This window comes from Cladosporium halotolerans (genome assembly GCF_011745625.1).
Source record: "Cladosporium halotolerans strain TM138-S3 chromosome Unknown Sca15, whole genome shotgun sequence".
Lineage (NCBI taxonomy): Eukaryota > Fungi > Ascomycota > Dothideomycetes > Cladosporiales > Cladosporiaceae > Cladosporium > Cladosporium halotolerans.
In genome coordinates, this window is record NW_027191466.1 from 320,938 (window position 1) to 338,267 (window position 17,330).

General features: G+C 58.4%; 4 protein-coding genes across 4 annotated transcripts; 2 read left to right on the forward strand and 2 right to left on the reverse strand.

The window, feature by feature from the left end:
- Positions 1-505: 505 nt before the first annotated feature.
- Positions 506-1,577, reverse strand: WHR41_05487 (uncharacterized protein; the record flags this gene model as incomplete). The annotated part of the gene is made up of 2 exons (XM_069374092.1): positions 506-1,383; positions 1,435-1,577. 2 exons carry the CDS (start codon positions 1,575-1,577, stop codon positions 978-980), a joined length of 549 nt encoding a protein of 182 aa, XP_069229362.1. The 3' UTR covers positions 506-977.
- Positions 1,578-2,491: 914 nt separating this feature from the next.
- On the reverse strand, positions 2,492-6,070 carry WHR41_05488 (uncharacterized protein; the record flags this gene model as incomplete). Its single annotated transcript, XM_069374093.1, has 2 exons — positions 5,092-6,070; positions 2,492-5,003 (listed from the first exon to the last, which is right to left on the reverse strand). The coding sequence occupies exons 1-2, from the start codon at positions 5,790-5,792 to the stop codon at positions 2,492-2,494; spliced, it is 3,213 nt and encodes a 1,070-aa protein (XP_069229365.1). The 5' UTR covers positions 5,793-6,070.
- Positions 6,071-6,278: 208 nt separating this feature from the next.
- On the forward strand, positions 6,279-10,072 carry WHR41_05489 (uncharacterized protein; the record flags this gene model as incomplete). Its single annotated transcript, XM_069374094.1, has 3 exons — positions 6,279-6,650; positions 6,711-7,113; positions 7,167-10,072. 3 exons carry the CDS (start codon positions 6,279-6,281, stop codon positions 10,070-10,072), a joined length of 3,681 nt encoding a protein of 1,226 aa, XP_069229364.1.
- A 252-nt stretch (positions 10,073-10,324) lies between these two features.
- Positions 10,325-12,490, forward strand: WHR41_05490 (uncharacterized protein). The gene is made up of 2 exons (XM_069374095.1): positions 10,325-11,186; positions 11,246-12,490. Exons 1-2 carry the CDS (start codon positions 10,778-10,780, stop codon positions 12,397-12,399), a joined length of 1,563 nt encoding a protein of 520 aa, XP_069229463.1. The 5' UTR covers positions 10,325-10,777; the 3' UTR covers positions 12,400-12,490.
- The last annotated feature ends 4,840 nt before the right edge of the window (positions 12,491-17,330 follow it).

The window sequence follows — 17,330 nt, forward strand, 5'->3', positions numbered from 1 at the left end:
GACGAACGGGCTGTGTGGGTCCTGTTGCAACGAGCCGTGAAGCTGCAGGTGCTTGCTGCGTCGTTCCGTGAACCGAGCCAGGTTTGAGCTCCAAGAGCAGGGCATGGCGCCCAATGAGAAAATCTCCCGATGGCTACGGGAGCCAATGTCGCAGATGCTGGCACAGCGACTCCCGTCAATAGAGGTGACTCGAACTCATGTCCGAGGTCACATCGCCCAAGCTCTTGCGTAGTCGAGGAGGTGCTTTTTGCCGCGACGCTCGGCCAGCTTCTGTCCATGAAGGCGATGGCTAAATCAATGCAGGAGTCCAATGCCTGACATCGGCTACTCGTCACCGCCACTGCAAGGCTGAAGCGGCCCATGGCGGTCCTGCAGATGTAAGGAAGAATGCCTGCGCTGCACTAGTTTCAGGCACGGCCTCCTGGGGCGCATCGCCCTGCAAGAAATAGCACTCGGCCAATCAAGGCCTCGAACTGGTTCACCGCGACGGCTAGACCGCTGTTCTGTACAACCGTTCGTCCGGCACGTTCCCGCCTGTCAAAGCAAGCCACTCGATTGACAGGCCAGTCGTACAGGGTTGCCGTCAGGTCGGCCGAGGACGCCATAGGCGCGGTCGTCGCACAGAAAACAGCCAAGTAGGCTCGGAGGACCTGCCGAGCCAAGGTCGATGGCGATGGAATGACGGGAGGCTGGTGTGGCGAGACGCTGCGAGTAGCCGCCAATATCGGCGTGAGGTGTTGTCTCTGGGCTTGGCGCCGTCCGTCTCGATGTTGCGAGTCAAGGAAACGAGGAGATGAGAAATCTCAGGAGATTGAACTCGATCTCACTTTCCTGGAATCGGGTAGGAGTAATCTGATAGTCCAGCCAAAATTGGCGATCCGAGGTCCTAGGGTAGCCCAGAAGGACGACTAGCTCCAATACCACCCTGGCCAACACGCCACCCGTCATGTATAGAACCGCACTTCCAGAGGAAAACTTCAGCCCCGCCCCCTTCCTTTCTTACTACTGCCTCTATCACTGTGCCCACTGTCTCTCCTAGCCCTCCTCCTCCCAGGCTGCGGTCTCACCACCATCTCGCTCTTCTCGTCCGGGAAATTAATCTCCACCAGCCCGAAGAAGTAGTCCAACATCTCCGGGTACATCAAGCAAGCCTTCCTCCAGTCCGCGTCGACACCTATTCTTAGATTCGTCTCCGCGTTCCTCAGCTGGTCCTGCAAGTAGGCAAATTCGCGCGGCGGCAGCGGCGGGCGGCCGTTGTAGTGTTGCCACAAGCCGTAGTAGGGGAGCGTGTGCAGGTACTGGATGTGAGCTTCGAGTCGAGAAGCTTTGGCGCGCGCGAAGAGATGCAGGACTTGGAGGCGGGCTTGGTTCAGGACCCAGTCGCTGGAAGGAATCTTAGCTTTTTCTAGGTGCCTAGGAGACCGTGATGCTTACCTGATTCTCTGGACTCCGGCCCACCTATCTTGCGCTTGATGTAGAGCCAGCTCCAAGCGCTCTCCCTCGTGGTGGCATTCGGGAAAGGGAGGAGCATTGCAGATGGCGCAGCGAGGCTGTAAGGGTGGGTGGACGCTGTCCATGATAGTGAAGGTGATGTGAAGTCCGCAGAGTGAGTGGAGCTGAGCAGACAGTCGTAGGCGTTCGCCTGAAGTCCGCTCTCCGGATATGTGGCGGTCAATAGAGTTACAGGCAAAAGACCTCGCCCATGCCTCTTATCGTCATCCGACCAGCAGCAGAAGCGTACATGTAGCGCGGACTAGAACGAGCGCAAGCGCTGATCGGAGTCCTGAGCGAAAGTCCGCAAGATCAAAGGAAGGAAATGTGAAGAAGAAAGTCCAGATACTTGCGGCCCTTACGAGTGATGAGGTTGGGCTCTTGAGAGATTCCCTGACCGTAGGCCCGGCCCACAGCCTCCGAGGCACTAGCTTACATTCAAGATCAACTTTGGCGGTATTACGTGCAGCCATGTCAACAGCTGCAGGATCGCGATTACACCGATTGGGCCAGCCTGCATGTTGCGCTGGCTGGCGCTGTGGAGGCTTGAGGTGGAGGCTTGATGCCGAGTCCGAGCCCGGGTGGGTAATGTAAGCAGGTTACCTTGGGACCACAGACGAATGGTGCATGCTTAGCCTCGGACACCGTCGTTGGAAACATGAGCCCAAGACATGACGACGAGCATTGGGCGAAGTCACGAGTGAAGTGAAGGGATTGTGGTTGTGCGACGTCAAGACGCCGTCCGGCAGTTTGTCGATCCCCGCTCCAAGCCGGCGATCCCGGCACAAGTGGATCAAAGGGACCCATGCAGGTCTCGATACAGTACGACAGCTACACGTCGCCTACGGTCAATGGAACGAAACGTGGATCTGGCAGGGCAAGTGCTGCAGTTGTGGCTTGTCTGCGCTCAGGCACTTTAGATCACTGCGTGTCTAGATCACTGTATGCGTTTCGTCAACGGCACACCGTAGCTGTGCACGGATGCCCCAGCGATTACTCCCTAATACCTTCTTCCACCGCCGCGGCCACCTCCATAGCCACCGCCTCCGTAGCCATTGCCGCCATATCCGCCTCCGCCCTGATATCCTCCACCTGAGTACCCTCCGCCAGAGTACCCTCCATAGCCTCCGCGGCCATAGCCGCCGCCCCCGTACCCGCCCTGGCCGTATCCTCCGCGCTGATCAGGCCTGGGCCTCGAATCGTACCCGCCACCACGACCGCCACGGTCGTACCCACCGTACCCGCCTCTTGGTGGGCCTTGTGCGGGGAAGCCAGGAGGGGGACCATTCTGGATACCGTGAGCAGCAGCCTGCGCGGCGAGGCCAGGGGGCAGGCTGGAGAAGTTGCTTTGGTGTGCTGAGGGAGCGCCATAGCCGTAGCCACCGTTTGCTCCATAGCCGTTGTGGGCGTTGTAGCCGCCGGCGTTCTGTGGTGGCCCATTGTCGCGGGCAGCGTAGTTGATTCTCTGACCGTCCGAGCGACCGCCGTTCTGCGTGAGTGCCACGCCACCGTGGCTCCGGCCAGTCTTATTGGCGCGGTTGCGAGTGGCCTGCACGTCGTCGTAGTCGAGAGCGCTGGGGTTGAAGACAATTCCAGGGAGCAACATGCTCTTGTGTACGCCTCTTAACTCGGGCATGTGGTAGTGAACAGTCACGCTCTCGTCCTGCTCGAGCCGCGTGAACTTCTCCTGAGTAGTCGGGAGGGGGAACTCAAGGCTGCTATTCGGAGTGTACGCCTCAGACTTGGCTGCTTTGCCTGAGAGGCCTTCCGAGATCTTGCTGTCGATTTTGAACTTAGGTGCTCCTGCTTTCTTAGAGTAGAAGTTCTGAGCCACTTCGTTGTACAGCGGATGACGGGTGCTGAAGATCAGAGCTTCGTTGCCGAACTCGTTGCGCCGCACCTCGTCTTCGGTCAAGAGCGGGTACTTGGTGCCCATAGCCTCAAGCAGGCGCTTTTCATCGATGAAGGGCAGCAGGGCCACGCCCTGCCAGCTGAACTTCTTGCCGTTAAGGTCGATCTCGAAATCTTCGGGGTAGAACTCGATGATGGGACTGTCGTCGTCCGTCATCAAGGGGTGGAAGACCTTGGGAATGGTGTGGTTAGAGCGTGCAGGCATAACACCCATCAGCTGCTCGTACGGCCTGAAAGGCTTGCCCTTCTCGAAGTCGATCTTAAGGTTGCCGATGTCCTTGAAATCAGCACCAAAGGGTGCGTAGTGGTAAGGGTAGTACCAGGTCCAACTGGGGCAACCCTGGAAGTAGTAAAGCAACACCCAGCACAGACCCTCGACGTAAGCGTTGGCGACCTTATTCCTGAATGAGATGTCGTCTGGGGAAGCGTGGAACTTCTGCTCGTAATAACGACCCTCGTAACCATCTTCCCAGAGCTTGACAGTGTCTTCAGGCGTGGCATCAACATCTTCAGAGTTTCCGCCGAGAGCACCAGAAGTTCCCTTGTTCATTGGGTCCGCAAACTCCTTGTCCGGCGTGCTACGGCCGGGTGTCGTTGGTGCGGTGCTCAACTCGTCCTTGGCCTCATCAGCGATATCCCGCACTCGCTTACCGAGCACCTGGGAGCCGCCGGATGTGCCGTTTTGGGAAAACAGAGCGTCGACTTCGGCTTTCTGGTTATCAGCCGGCTTCTTGCTGTTCGCCAGCTTCTCTTTCATTGCAGCAGCAGCAGACTTGTTGTCGATGTTGGCCTGACCGACGACGTCGGCGTGTGTGAGGCGATTGGCATAACGTGGGTCGTTCATCGTTTGAGCGGCGCCGGGAGCGAACGTCGGCAGAGCGTTGATATCTGGCGCTTGCTCACCACGCTTGATTCCACCACGAGGACCTCGAGTGATCACGGTCTCGTCGTACCCAGAGGGCCCAAAGTCACCTCCGTTCCCAGAGAAGCGCTGGCGTTTGTTAGCATCCCGACGCTCCTTGGCAATAGCACGGCGTTTCTGTGCTTCTTCTCTCTGGACTTCATTCTGTCTTCGGCGTTTGAAAATACCGTCTTCCTGTTTCGCGAGTCCATCCAAAATAATCTGTGCGCGTGGCAAATCCACGTGCCCATCTTTCGTGACGTAGCCACCCATGATGGGTAAGTTGTCACGCCAGATTGCGATAAGCGTATCAATGCCGTTCTCGCGAATATCCAAGGAGGGCAAGTGAGGCAAGAAATCGTTGCCGACGAAGAAACACATGAAGACCCAGTCATCGAGTGCGCGCTCAAGATCAAATGCGAAGCCAGTATTAGGTACACTCAGCTCGATCGCAAGATATTCGCGAAGAACGCTGACGTGAAGCCAAATAAAGGGCTTGAGCGGCTTCTTCGCAGTCTCATCCGGCTTAGGCGCTGTTCCTCGGCAGCTGTCTGCCATGTGTCCAGGCTGGCCGCACTTCCTGCAGTGGCCTGGCTTTGTGTCGTTTGCGAATACATCTTCTCTTAGAATGCGGAAATGCGGTTCGTGTGTCGCAATGCCCAGCATGATAAGGTCGGCATCGAGACCGTACATGACATGTCTAGAAAGGTCAGCCATAGTAAAGGTTTGACTTGATCAAGCGCAGCAAAAAGAAGCTACAGAAATCAAAAGGAATGAGTTAAGCTTACCTTGTGTTCGGATCGTGCGTAGGCGAGCTGCGCTGCGATCGTACGAAGTTCATGATCTTGTGCTCACCCTCACCTGGAACGGTTGCATCGGAGATGATGACCTTGAGCTTTTCCCAAGCAGGGTCGGTGTTCAGCTTGTATTGCACCCAGTAACGCAGACTGGCTGCGAGGATGTCCATGAAGGGTGTGCCAGGAGTAATCGCGTTGGAGTCCCACGTCTTTTTGGGCTTCTCCTCGCCCTCGCCCTCCACAGCCTGACCTTTAGCCTTCATCATGGCATGGTATTCGGCGACAGCCTGATCCTTCTCCGCGGCTTCCTGCGCAGAACGGAAACGGCGCGATCGCTGCTGGTTCATCTTCGCACGAGGAGCGACACCGTCAACGGCGATCATGAGCAGCTTGCGGGGACGGACCATGTTGACCACGCGCTCAGTGTACTCGAAGACAGCGATCATCATCTCCTCCTCGTTGGCCGGTGGCGGCCTGTCCTCGGGGTGAGAACATGGGTGGACGATACCGTTCATATCCAAATATAGGTTGTCCATCTCTTCGCCATTAGGGTTGGCTTTGCGCGCATCGATGGGGATTGCGCTTTGTGTGCCATCGCCGTTGTCGACCTCGACAGGTAGCTCCTCGATCACCGGCGAGATAATCTTGGGGTATTTCTGGCTGAGCCAGCGGAACAAGGCTGGGACACCCATGGTCGCTCAAGGTTTGCGATTCGAGTGTGGTATGCCGAATATTGCGCGACGGCCTGTTGATGTGTGCTGGGAGCCTTATGCGAATGCAGAAGTAACGATTGTCGAATAAAGGAACCTAGGTAGTAAGTGGGGACTGCGCAAGCTCGTGCGAGCGCGAAGAAAGAGATGGGTAGCTGCGAATGTTGCGACGCAGCGTGTGCCTGGCGGAAGGATATTGACAAGCCGCCGGCGGGAAGAAAAGTGTCGATGGTGGGAAAGCTCGAAGTCTCATCGTCAGTCGCGAAGATGCTGCTGATGCACCACTGGGACGCATTTGGCGCGCCGGGAGAGGCTCGGGTCGCGCGTCAAATCCGGGGTAACGCGACCGAAAGGAGCTACGCATGTGGAATATGCCTGAGGTACAACTTACAACTTCCTGAGCGCGACAGTGTGAGATGGAATAATTAGGTCGCGTACCTGCTGCTTTGCGGCGACAACAAATACAAGATGCTCAAGACCCCGCCGCTTCAATCGGCTACTGCTACCATCGAGACATTATGTGGGAGGCTTTCCTCAGCAACCCTCCTCGAGGATCGTCGCGCGGCCATCCTAGGTCTGCGTAGTTTCGCGAAACAATACCCTGCTTCAGTCGCTAGCGGTTCGCTTCGAGAACTCATCACCATCCTCCGCCGTGATGGATTAGGTGAGGCACTACGCAGCAAGGACAAAGATGAAGACGAGAATGGCGCAGAGGAGGGCGGTGATGTGGACACAATCAGGCTGGTCATGGAAACGCTACTCATGCTGTTCAACCCGGACAGCAATAGCCCCGAAGCTGGCGACGAGATAGCGTTCTTCTTGGCCGACGAGTTTTCAATGGTATGTACTTGGCCACTCATAATCATTCAATGGGACATGTTAGAGCTAAGCTAATGCCAGCGCCAAGACAACATATCCCTACTCCTGAACCTCCTCGATCCCACCTCTCCGTATGCCGACTACTATTCGCGACTTTATAGCGTACAGATTTTGACCGCCATTTGCGCCGCACGACCCGAGCGATTACAAGAATGCGTGCTCAACGTGCCTCTGGGCACAAGCCGCGTCGTTGGAGTACTGGACGATGCCAGGGACGCTGTAAGAAATGCAGGACTACTCCTGCTGGTAGACTTGACGGGCGGCGCGAATGAGGACCTCCGCAAGATTGTCGCTTTCGAGGATGTATTTGGCAAGGTCTTCGCGCTCATCCGCATGGAGGGTGGGTTGGCGGACGCAGGCATAGCTGGACAGGATTGTCTTAGCTTGCTGGCGAACCTCATACGAGGATCGGCGAGCAACCAAAGTATGGGCTGCCTGAAACTGCATCGAAGAAGAGACATACTAACAATTTCGCAGCTATGTTCCGCGAGTCCGGATGCGTAGGCCACTTTGCTCATCTGATGCGCGAGATCTTCCCTCCAGAAGTCTCCGAAGCACCATTCATCGCTGAAAGCAGAGAAAAGGCAGGCTGGGGAGTACTCCAACTTCTACGCTTATTCCTCGCTCGTGGTGAGAGCAGCACGATTCAGAACCAAGCCGCCTTCTTCAAAGCTGGCACGGCACAGTCCTTACTTGACATGAGCTTCCACCCCGGATTGCCTATACCTGTCAGAATAGCCGCTTTGAAAGCCACGGCGGATCTGATTTCGAACAACGCCCCCATCCAGGAACAATTCGCAGCACTCCAGATTATCCTTCCCTCGGACAGCGATACCGCATCATCCGTCGGCTCACAGACCAACGGCTCGCGATCGAACACTGCATCGGCGCGAAACAGCGCGAGGCCGAGCGTGGAGAAGAAGCGTACCTATGTCATCGAAGCCCTCCTAGACTCGACCCTGGACCAACCCCGGGTCGAAGCATCACTCCGTGCCGCAGCTTGCGCTCTTATCCAAGCGTATCTGGCCAAGCATGATCGTATCAGACATCATTTTCTACAACGCGCAATCGGCGGCTATGAGCAAGGCGAAGATGCTGCGAATGTGGTAACCGCTCTTCTCCAACCTGGCACGGACGCTCTGGGCGTGCTTTTCGCTAGTTGGATAGTCCAAGACCTCATCACTGACGAGCACGAAGCCAAGAAGGCGTTGGCGGCGGTAAAAGAGGGCAACGAGAGCGAAGGCGAGGAGGTGCTCACCGCCGTGCAAGCCCTGGGCAGCCAACTCGAGAATGCAATGCAGACCGGGGCTGATGAGAGAGTGATTGTGTCTTACGCCAGCACTCTGACAATCTTCTTGTGGGAGTTTGCCGACGGCGTCAACGATCTCCTCGCGGAAGGCTCAGGCCTCGTACAAGCATTGGTGGCCAGCGTCTCTTCGCTCGCGAGCCCCCCTGTAATCGCTGGGCTATCCGCCTCACTGCTGGGCACAGTCTATGAGTTTAGCACGAAAGACTCACCGATATCTCGTCGCACGCTCGCGCCTTTGCTCACACAAAAGATGGGCAGGGGCAAGTACCTCGATGCTCTCTTGGCGCTGCGGAGAGACCCTTCCATCCGGGACTTTGGCGTTGACGAGCCTGATGGCGAGTCTGTCTTCGTCAACGAGACTTTCGTCGATCTGTTTCAGACTGAATATCCTCGCCTGCGAAAAGCGATCGACAAAGACCCTGGCGTCGAAGTCTTGCCCTTCGGCGACGTTGACGCTGGCGTCGATCGCGATGTTCTGGACGACCTGCGACAACAGGTGCAGACTGCCAAAGACGCACTGTCGCAAAGCCAACAGGATGCGCAGCAGTCCAGCCAGCAAGCCGAGCACGACAAGCTATCGTTACAGAAGGAGTACCAGACCGCGAGCGCGGAGCTGGAGCGCTTACGAAAGATCAACGAGGCCATGCAGAAGGGCCACGAAGAGGAGACCACAAAGCTGCAATCCCAACGCCAACGCGAGAAAGAGAGCCTGAACGTCGAACACTCCCGCGCCATCGCCTCCGCCCGCCAAGAAGCCGATCGCCAGGCCCGCCAGGCCCGCGACCAGCAAGAGCAGTCCTTCGCCAGCCGCGCCAAAGACTACGAGCGCAAGCTCGCCGAGCTGACCAACGCGCACAAGGCCGAGCAAACCGGCCACAGCAGCGCCAAGCAACAGGCCGATGCCATGCGCCAGCAGCTCGACAGCATGCGCCAGCAGAACTCCGACCTGACGCTGCGCGAGCAAGGTGCCGCCCGCAAACTGCAGGACCTCTCGAAGACGCACCAGGGCCTCGAGCGCGCGCACCAGCAAGCGCAGGACCGCCTCGGCCAGGCCGAGAGTGGCCTCGACCAAGCGCGCAAGCAGCTCGCTGACCGCGATGCAGAAATCGCTGCGCTGCAAAGCCAGCTCGCAGAGCTCAGAGAGGACATCAAGGGCAAAGAGCAGGAGCTCGCCAGCGAGCGTGAGGGTTTCGCGGGGCTGGAGAAAGAGCTCGAGGCTGCCAAGGCGGCGGCTGAGGCTAAGGCCGCTGGCGACAGCGAGGCTGCTGCGAAGGCGGAGAAGCTCGAGGCGCTGTCGAAGAACCTCACGGGCAAGGTCAAGGAGCTGCAGGACGAGGTCAAGGCTGCGAAGGAGGCGAAGGCGCTCGCGGAGAAGAACCTTGCTGAGAACGAGGAGAGCTCTCGCGAGGCGCTTGAGAAGGCGAAGCTGGCGAAGGAGGCTGCGGAGAAGAATGTGAGGGAGGCTGAGAAGAAGGCTAAGGAGGCGTCTGGGAAGAGTCTCAAGGATGCTGAAAAGAAGGTGCAGGATGCGGAGAAGAAAGCTAAGGAGGCTTCGGAGAAGAGCCTCAAGGAGGCCGAGAAGAAGGTTCAGGATGCGGAGAAGAAGGCTAAGGATGCGCAGGAGAAGGCGAAGAAAGCGAGCGAGGACAACAGCGGCAACAGCAAGAAGAAGGGCAACCAGCAAGCTTCGAAGAAGGAAGCCGACGAGGCTGCTAAGAGCGCTGAGGCCGCGAAGAAGGAGCTTGAGGCTAGTCAGAAGGAAGTTGAGTCTGCGAAGGCGGAGCTCGAGGATAGCAAGAAGGAGGTCGAGTCCGCGAAGAAAGAGCTCGAGAATGCCAAGGGAGAGGCCGAGGCTGCGAAGAAGGAGGTTGAAGCTGCCAACAAGGCTGCGGAGACGGCGAAGGCCGCCGAGAAGGAGGCAAGGGAGGAGCTGGAGAACATGGTGCTCGTGATCGAGGACATTGAGAAGAAGCGCGACGAGTACAAGGAGAAGGTGAAGGAGCTTGGTGGCGAGGTCAGCGAGGACGAAGACGACGATGAGGACGATGACGAGGACGAGGATGACGACGAGTAGAGCGATTCACCCAAAACAGGTAGCGGTCACCTTGTGTACATCTCATCTTTCAGAAATCCAGAACATGTGGTTGCCACCACCCCGCGCACTTGCGGATGTGCCGAACATAATAGCTGTGTGATGTTGCACAAAAATGTAAGGCGTCCTGCAGGACCAGCAAGCCCTCGTGGCGCGCAGCCAATGACAGCACGTGCTTTTACATCCTGCCGGAGTTACCGACGAGCTACTTTCATCTTTCCTGTCCCGCTAAACGAGGGGCGCCAGTTAGATGAGAAGTGGCTGGCCCGGATCGCCACGCAGGCAGCAAGATAAATGCACACATATGTACACTGCTGTCACTTGGCAGCGGTGGCGCGAACTGCCCTTTTGGTGAAGTGGACCGCATCTTCCGGCAACGGCTACTGCGGCTTCCTATCAGAGCTGGCGTTCCCGTCTTCGAGTCGTCGCAGTGAACAGACCAAACGTTAGCGCAGCCAGTCAGAGAGCCCGCGTTGGAAGAGACGATCGCGAACGTCATATTTTAGTCTGCAGACGCCGTCGGCCCTTCCGGTGGCACTCCCCAGCTGCCGTCGTTCTTTTCAATTCATTATAACATCGGCGCGACGGCCGGCAAGCGAAGGTTTGCGTCCTCTGGCCAGCTGAAACACTGCGATCAATTGCGAACCGGCTCTCGCGCAGATCATCCTCGGCTCGAATTCGACCATCATGGGGTTCGCTGACCGTTTCCCGCACCTTGCGAAGGCCTCGGTTTTCCTGGCCGCCATTCTCATCCTCTACACACTCGCGCAGAAATTGGTGCAATTTCGCTCTCGCGCGGCTCTCAAGCAGGCAACCGGCGCACAATCAGCTCGTCACTACCCGCAATGGGATCGCGTCTATGGCTTCGACATGTTCCGCGACGCCATGACGGCGTTCCGTGAGCACCGCATGCTGAGGCGTAGCACGGAGCGTTTCCAGATTTCTGGTCTGTCTACCTACGAGATTGTAGTCCTCGGACGGTCCATGGTCATGACGCAGGAGCCGCAGAATCTGAAGGTCATTCAGGCGCTCGAGCACAAGAAATGGGGCTTGGGCGAGAGGAGGAAGACCAGTTTCAAGCCGCTTCTGGGTGATGGTATGTCTAGGTTTTTGCCGCGATACGTCACATGCTTGGTACTGAGATTTCCTGCCCAGGTATTTTCACAAATGATGGCGCTGACTGGGCTCACTCGCGCGAGATGCTGCGTCCCAACTTCGTGAGGAGCCAGGTCGGCGATGTGAAGACCTTCGAAAGACACGTCGCGCATCTGCTCTCGAAGCTCCCTAAGGATGGCAGCACGGTCAATCTCGCCGACTACTTCTTCCGCCTGACCATGGACTCTGCAACCGAATTCCTCTTTGGCGAGAGCACGGATTCCCTCACCCGCGACAGCGAAGAAGGCTTCGCGGCAGCCTTCAACCGCAGTCAGGAATTCATTGCCATGCGCGCTCGTTTCGGATTCTGGGTCAGATGGTTCCCGTTCCTCTTCGGCGAGTCCGACTCGACCAAGGACCAGGAATTCGTGCACAAGTTTGTCGACTACTACGTCGAAAAGGGCTGCGCCAAGCGCGATCAGATGCGCGGCCAGAAGCAGAGCGAAGAGAAGTCCGACCGCTATATTTTCATCGACGAGCTCGTCAGCCAGACCAACGACCGCACTCGCATCCGCAGCGAACTGCTCAACATCCTTCTCGCCGGCCGTGACACGACCGCCTCTCTCCTGACCAACGTATGGTGGACCCTTTCCAAGCGCCCCGACCTCTGGGCCAAGATCCAAGCCGAAGTCGCCACCCTCGACGGAGCCCACCCGACCTTCGAGCAACTCAAGGAGCTCAAGTTCGTCCGCGCCCTCCTCAACGAGTCCCTCCGCCTCTACCCAGTCGTGCCTCAGAACTCCCGCCAAGCGCAAGAAGACACCACGCTCCCCGTCGGCGGCGGCCCCGACGGCACATCGCCCCTCTTCGTCCCCAAAGGCCAAGTCGTCGGCTGGACCGTGTACGGCATGCACCGCCGGCAGGACTTCTACGGCGCCGACGCCGAAGAGTTCCGCCCGGAGCGCTGGCTCGACGACCCCGCGACGGGCAAGAAGGGTCTGCGCCCCGGCTGGGAGTACCTCCCGTTCAACGGCGGCGCGCGCATCTGTCTAGGCCAGCAGTTCGCGCTGACGGAGGCTAGCTATACGACTGTGAGGCTTTGTCAGGCTTTCTCGGGTATTGAGAGCAGGGACCCGGTGGACGTGTGGCAGGAGAGCATTGCGCTGACGTGTGTGAATTTGGAGGGGGCGAAGGTTGGGCTTACAGCGAGGTGATTGGAACGATGGGATCTCTGCGGTGAGGAGGGCATGGGGTGTTTCTTGTACAAAAGGTGATAGCCGAATGGAAACAGGAGTTGATTGAGAGCTATGACGTCCCCACCACGATAAGTGTGCCATGTGGTGCGGCCTTCCGGAACCGCCACAGTGGTAGTTGGCAGGTAATTGGGAAGATGGATCCGCTCTGTGGTGGGAAGGGTATGGCTTGTTCCTTGTACAGATGGAAAAAGCCCAAGGGAAATAGAAGCTGATTGAGAGCTATGACGCTCCCGCCATGATAGCATCCCATGTGGTGCGACCACCCTGACCCGCCATACTGGTATTAAAGACAGGGTACTGAGAATAGCGTCGCGCATTGTTGAGCCAATAAAAAGTCTCAAATTCGTTGTTCGGTATCATGTCCAGGGTCTGGTTGATCGCAGCACCGGCAAGGTGGAGGAAACACTTGCAGAAGCAGGCTCTTCAGAAGCATACAGGACGTCATTGGAATCACCTATGTAAGTCGTATCTTTGGCATCACAGCAGCATGCGAAAGAGAGGTCGGCCACGCGAGCGTTTACAAGCATCTAAGACTTGGCGATCGTAGCAGCTCGGTACGCGACAGCCGGTAGCAGCACCCTGGAGAGTGCGCACGGACAGGGTTCGCGGCGCTCAAGGCCCGTGCCGGCCGGGCTGCGCTAGTCTTTCTCAGCTTCGAGGTGCTCGTACCTTCCTCACCATGAACACTCGAGGGCGCTCCTTCCATTGAGAGACGCCTTGTTGCCTGCGCAATCACCCACAATCACGAGCGCGCACAATCACAAGACCCCGCGCGCGCCAAGCCCGCGCACATAAGAAGCCCGCTTCGCGCTGAAAAATTTCTTTCCTCGGACACGACATCACGACATCGCAGAGCACCACCACCTCCCGCGACCATGTCGTCCCGCCCTGCAACCCGCTCCCAGAGAGCGGCCCTCGCCTCGCCCCTCGGGGCCACCACGCGCAAGCGCAGCGCTTCGCGCGACCTCTCGCCGCCGCCGCCGCCCACCGCCGCCGAAGCCACCGCTCTCCCTGCCGCCGCCGCAGCTCCCCCTCCTGCCGCCGTCGCCGCCGTCGCCGCCAGCACCAACACCACCGCCGAGGGCCTGCCTCCCTCCTCGTTCGCCCTCGCGCCTGGGTTGCCCAAGCGCCAATACTGCGGGTCTGTCGCAGAGAGCGACGAGGAGGAGGAGGTCGCCCAGCCACCGAAAAAACGCAGCAAGTTGAAAGACTCGCTGTTCCACGAGAACGCGGCCAGATTCGCCGCCGCACGCAAGGCGGCCGAAGAGGTCACCAAACCGGGGCCGGGCACGTACCCGTCGCCCTCCCAGCAGCCGCCCACGCCGCGGCCCCGGGGCTTCTTCGGCCGCCTGATGGCCACCATCTCGCCGTTCAGGCGACCGACAACCTCTCTGTCGAGCGACGCGCGCCTTACTGACGCGCGCATCGACCTCATCCAGCTGCAGAGGCACGCCGAGCTGCAGCACCAGCTGAACCACGAGATCGGCCAGGCCATCAAGAATGGCGACAACACGACGGAGCAGAAGGAGGAGACCGGCAGCAAGCGCAAGCGCTCTGCCAGCGACATCACGGGACTGCCGGCACTGACCAGCATACAAGAGTCCCCAGAATCAAGCGCGGCGCATAGTAAGACGCCGGCGCAGAGAACACCAGCGAGACCGGCGACCATTACTAGGCCCGGCTCAGCGACACCGACTGCGTCCAAAGCTCGCAGGATGATCAAAGATGCGCGCGCCGCTAGAGCGCAGCGCCAAGCAGAAGAAGAAGCCGCCAGAGTGCGCCGCCAGGCCGAAGCAGCCGCCGCCGCCAAACGTGCCGGCGCCATGTCGATGAAGGACGCGCCCCCTCACATGCGCCCAGCCTGGGCCCGCTCCGCCGCTCCGCCGCGGCCGCGAAACAAGAACGCCGACAAGCGACTCGAGCGTCTGAGAGAGATCGAGCTCCTCAGACGGCAGAAGGAGGCCTTGGAGGCGCAGATCGCCAAGCTCCAGGCCGAGGAGGACGCTGAGGCCGCCCGCGAGCCGCGCAAGACCAAGAGGGTCAAGCTTGACCATTTGAAGGTCATTCCACACAACCGTCTGGGAGAGTCCGAGGGTTGTTTCAGAGTTCCGGAGGGAGATTCCGAGGACGAAATGGAGGTCGACGAGAGCGCAGAGCTCACCGACAACCTCGACGACGGCACCACGACCAGCCCCGTCCCGCTTCCTGCAGCCACTCCCCTCGCTGCCGCCGCCCCACTCGCTGCTGCCGCCGCCCCTCTGGCTGCCACCGCCCCCTTCGCTGCCGCTGCGCCGCTCGCCGCCGCCGCCGCCCCGCCGACCCCCGAACCAGCCACGACCTCAGCTGGCGGTTCAGAAATTGATTTCGAAGACTGGCCCGAGCTGCCACCGACGCAGGACTCGGAGCAATTCGCCAGGAGAGACTCCGCCGTCGACATCTTCACAAAGACGTTCGACCACTGGCAGGAGTCCGGAGAGGTCCTGATGGACATGTGAGCGCAGTCGTCGGGCGCATGGGGTGACTCCCGCAGGCGGGTAGGCGGTACCGGCGCTGGTCGCCGGTGTCCTACCCGCCTGACAGGGCCTCAGTACGGAAGAGACCGGTGGGCTTAAGCCCCGCTGGTACCCCCGAACGGGACCCCATGCGCCCTTGGTTTTAGCTAGCTTTTTGATGAATGAAACAGACATTCCCAGACCCGATCTTGATGGCTTTCTTGATTCTCATGTTCTCCGCTTTGTGATTGTGTTTGAATAGGCTATGGCTGATGATAGTTGCCCGTGGTGTTGTTTTTTGCGCCGAGTGCTGGGAGTTTGGAGGCTTTCACATGCTGTGTAGTCCATCACTCTCTCCGTGTGGCATTTGCGTTTGAGTATCCTGAAGCTGATGGTAGCAGCTCATGGTATCGTTTGTTGCTCGGAGCGAGATTTGTGTGAGTCGAATTCAGCTCACTGGGCACCGAGCTATGGCATCTCTCATGGCGCTGATATAAGTTTAGATGCGACGAGGGGTCTACCCATATTCATTGTTGACTTAGCTACGCGATGGGACTGGGCCAGCACTACCTCAGCATGCACTGGAGCGATTGTATCGCTAAAGCATCTTTTGCATCTGTCGCCAGCTTTTTGCACATATTCCACGCGCACACAACTCGCCCTTCCTCACACAAATCGCACATCCCCTTCTCTCAGGCAGCGCGTACACCGCACACAAGTTGCCATACCTCTCCCTCGACAAGGCCAATCGCAAGGCCGCAGCCTCGCCGCACACGACGCGATCAACTCCGTCCGTGAATCTGGGCACCTCGCAGGGTTCTCTTGCTGACGCGCAGGCCCTACAGTTTGCTGCGTTTCAGGAACTGGTACGAAGTCTCTTCAGGTGAAATGCTCGGAGCCCCGGCTCGGCGGCATGGTAGTTTGGGACAATTATGTTTAATGTCCACTCGTCTTCGACTGACGGAGCATTAACTGGGCTCGCTGGCTTGCTCTCAGCGGAGGCAGCGCTACGGCGAGAAGAAATCAACGCCCTCACCGCCACGTGGCGCGTAGATCTTCAGCACATTCGCAATGCTTTGGTCGGAGTTGGGCAGGTATCGTGTCGTCGTGCTGATGTTGGCAATGCCCACAAAGCCGGTGGTGATGCTTCTGCCACAGAAGTTGCACAGAGGTGCGACGAGGATCCGCCTCACGTTCCTAGACATGAGGAATGACTTGTTCATGTCCGAAGACATCCATCCGAGCTCCGCGCGCCCGAAAATCCTACTCAAAGAATGATTCTGGGAAACCTAGAGGTCGAGCTCAATGCAACCCACACGACCAGGCATTGAACTGAGAGATGTGACGGGGAAGGTGTCTGCCTCTTTGTTTGCCTGACTCAGAGAAGTGCACGCCGGAAATCAGGTCTGTCTCGAGTTGAGACAAATCCACTGTGCACGCGAGACCTTACAACTGCAGCAAAAGCCGCTGAGTAGGCATCCCCGCCATGTTGGAAGCATTCGGAGGCGTTCCGGGAAAAGCTCACGCTAAGGAGGGAGCCCATCCATAGGCACGTCCGAGAGAAATCACAGCTTCAGAAAAGACGCCACGAGCTCAAGCGTCTGAAAGGGTACTGCAGTTGTGGTCATCTCCGATCGTTTGCCCCCAAACACCGGTCACTTGATGCGCTCATGACCTACCTACCACAGCGCATCACGAAGTATGGCCGTCGTGAAGCGGACCTGATGGCCGTGCAAGAGGTGCGCTGGCACGCTGGTTGCGACATTTGGGCAAAGCGCGATGATTGACAGGAGTGCGGCTGATCAGCAACATCGTTTGGTCTGTCACTGTAGGCGTTCGCTCGCAATTCATGTTCGTGGTGGTGGTGGTCGAGTGACCTGTCCCCTTTCGGCAAGCACATGGTGTGCGGAGGTTTCACTGAGACATTGGCCGGTAGACGCAATCTTGTGAAACACTTCCGAAGGTTTACGCCTCCAACTCTTATCTCGACTTCAGTGGGATCTGCGCCGTTTTGTTGATGTACCACTCTCTGGGTAGAGCGCCACCAGGGGTTGTGACGACAGCGACAGCGCGAGATCGTCTGCAGCTCAGGTGCTCAGGTACGCCAGGAACGCCCTCCGCTAGAAACGCCTCTACCTGCCTAGTGTATCGTCACATCGCCGGAGTGGAGTCCCAGAGTGTCATAGTGAAGCAACGGTCCGGTTCGCTCCAGGCACAAGGCACGGAGAGCCTCCGCAGAGTCGTGCGCCGACACTTGCCCGAGCGGCACGGCAATCTAATCCACACACACACCCCAGGCCGCTAAGGCGTGTGACTGCGACACTCCCCAACATTTCTGGCGGCTCGACACCACGCGAGAGAGACCCTTTCGTATATCAGCAGTCTGCTATACAGCAC

Bases quoted from the DNA above. Each gene is read 5' to 3' on its own strand.
- WHR41_05490 (XM_069374095.1), top strand. From the start codon at position 10,778: ATGGGGTTCGCTGACCGTTTCCCGCACCTTGCGAAGGCCTCGGTTTTC. The intron at 11,187-11,245 runs GTATGTCTAGGT...TTTCCTGCCCAG, and splicing joins CAAGCCGCTTCTGGGTGATG to GTATTTTCACAAATGATGGC.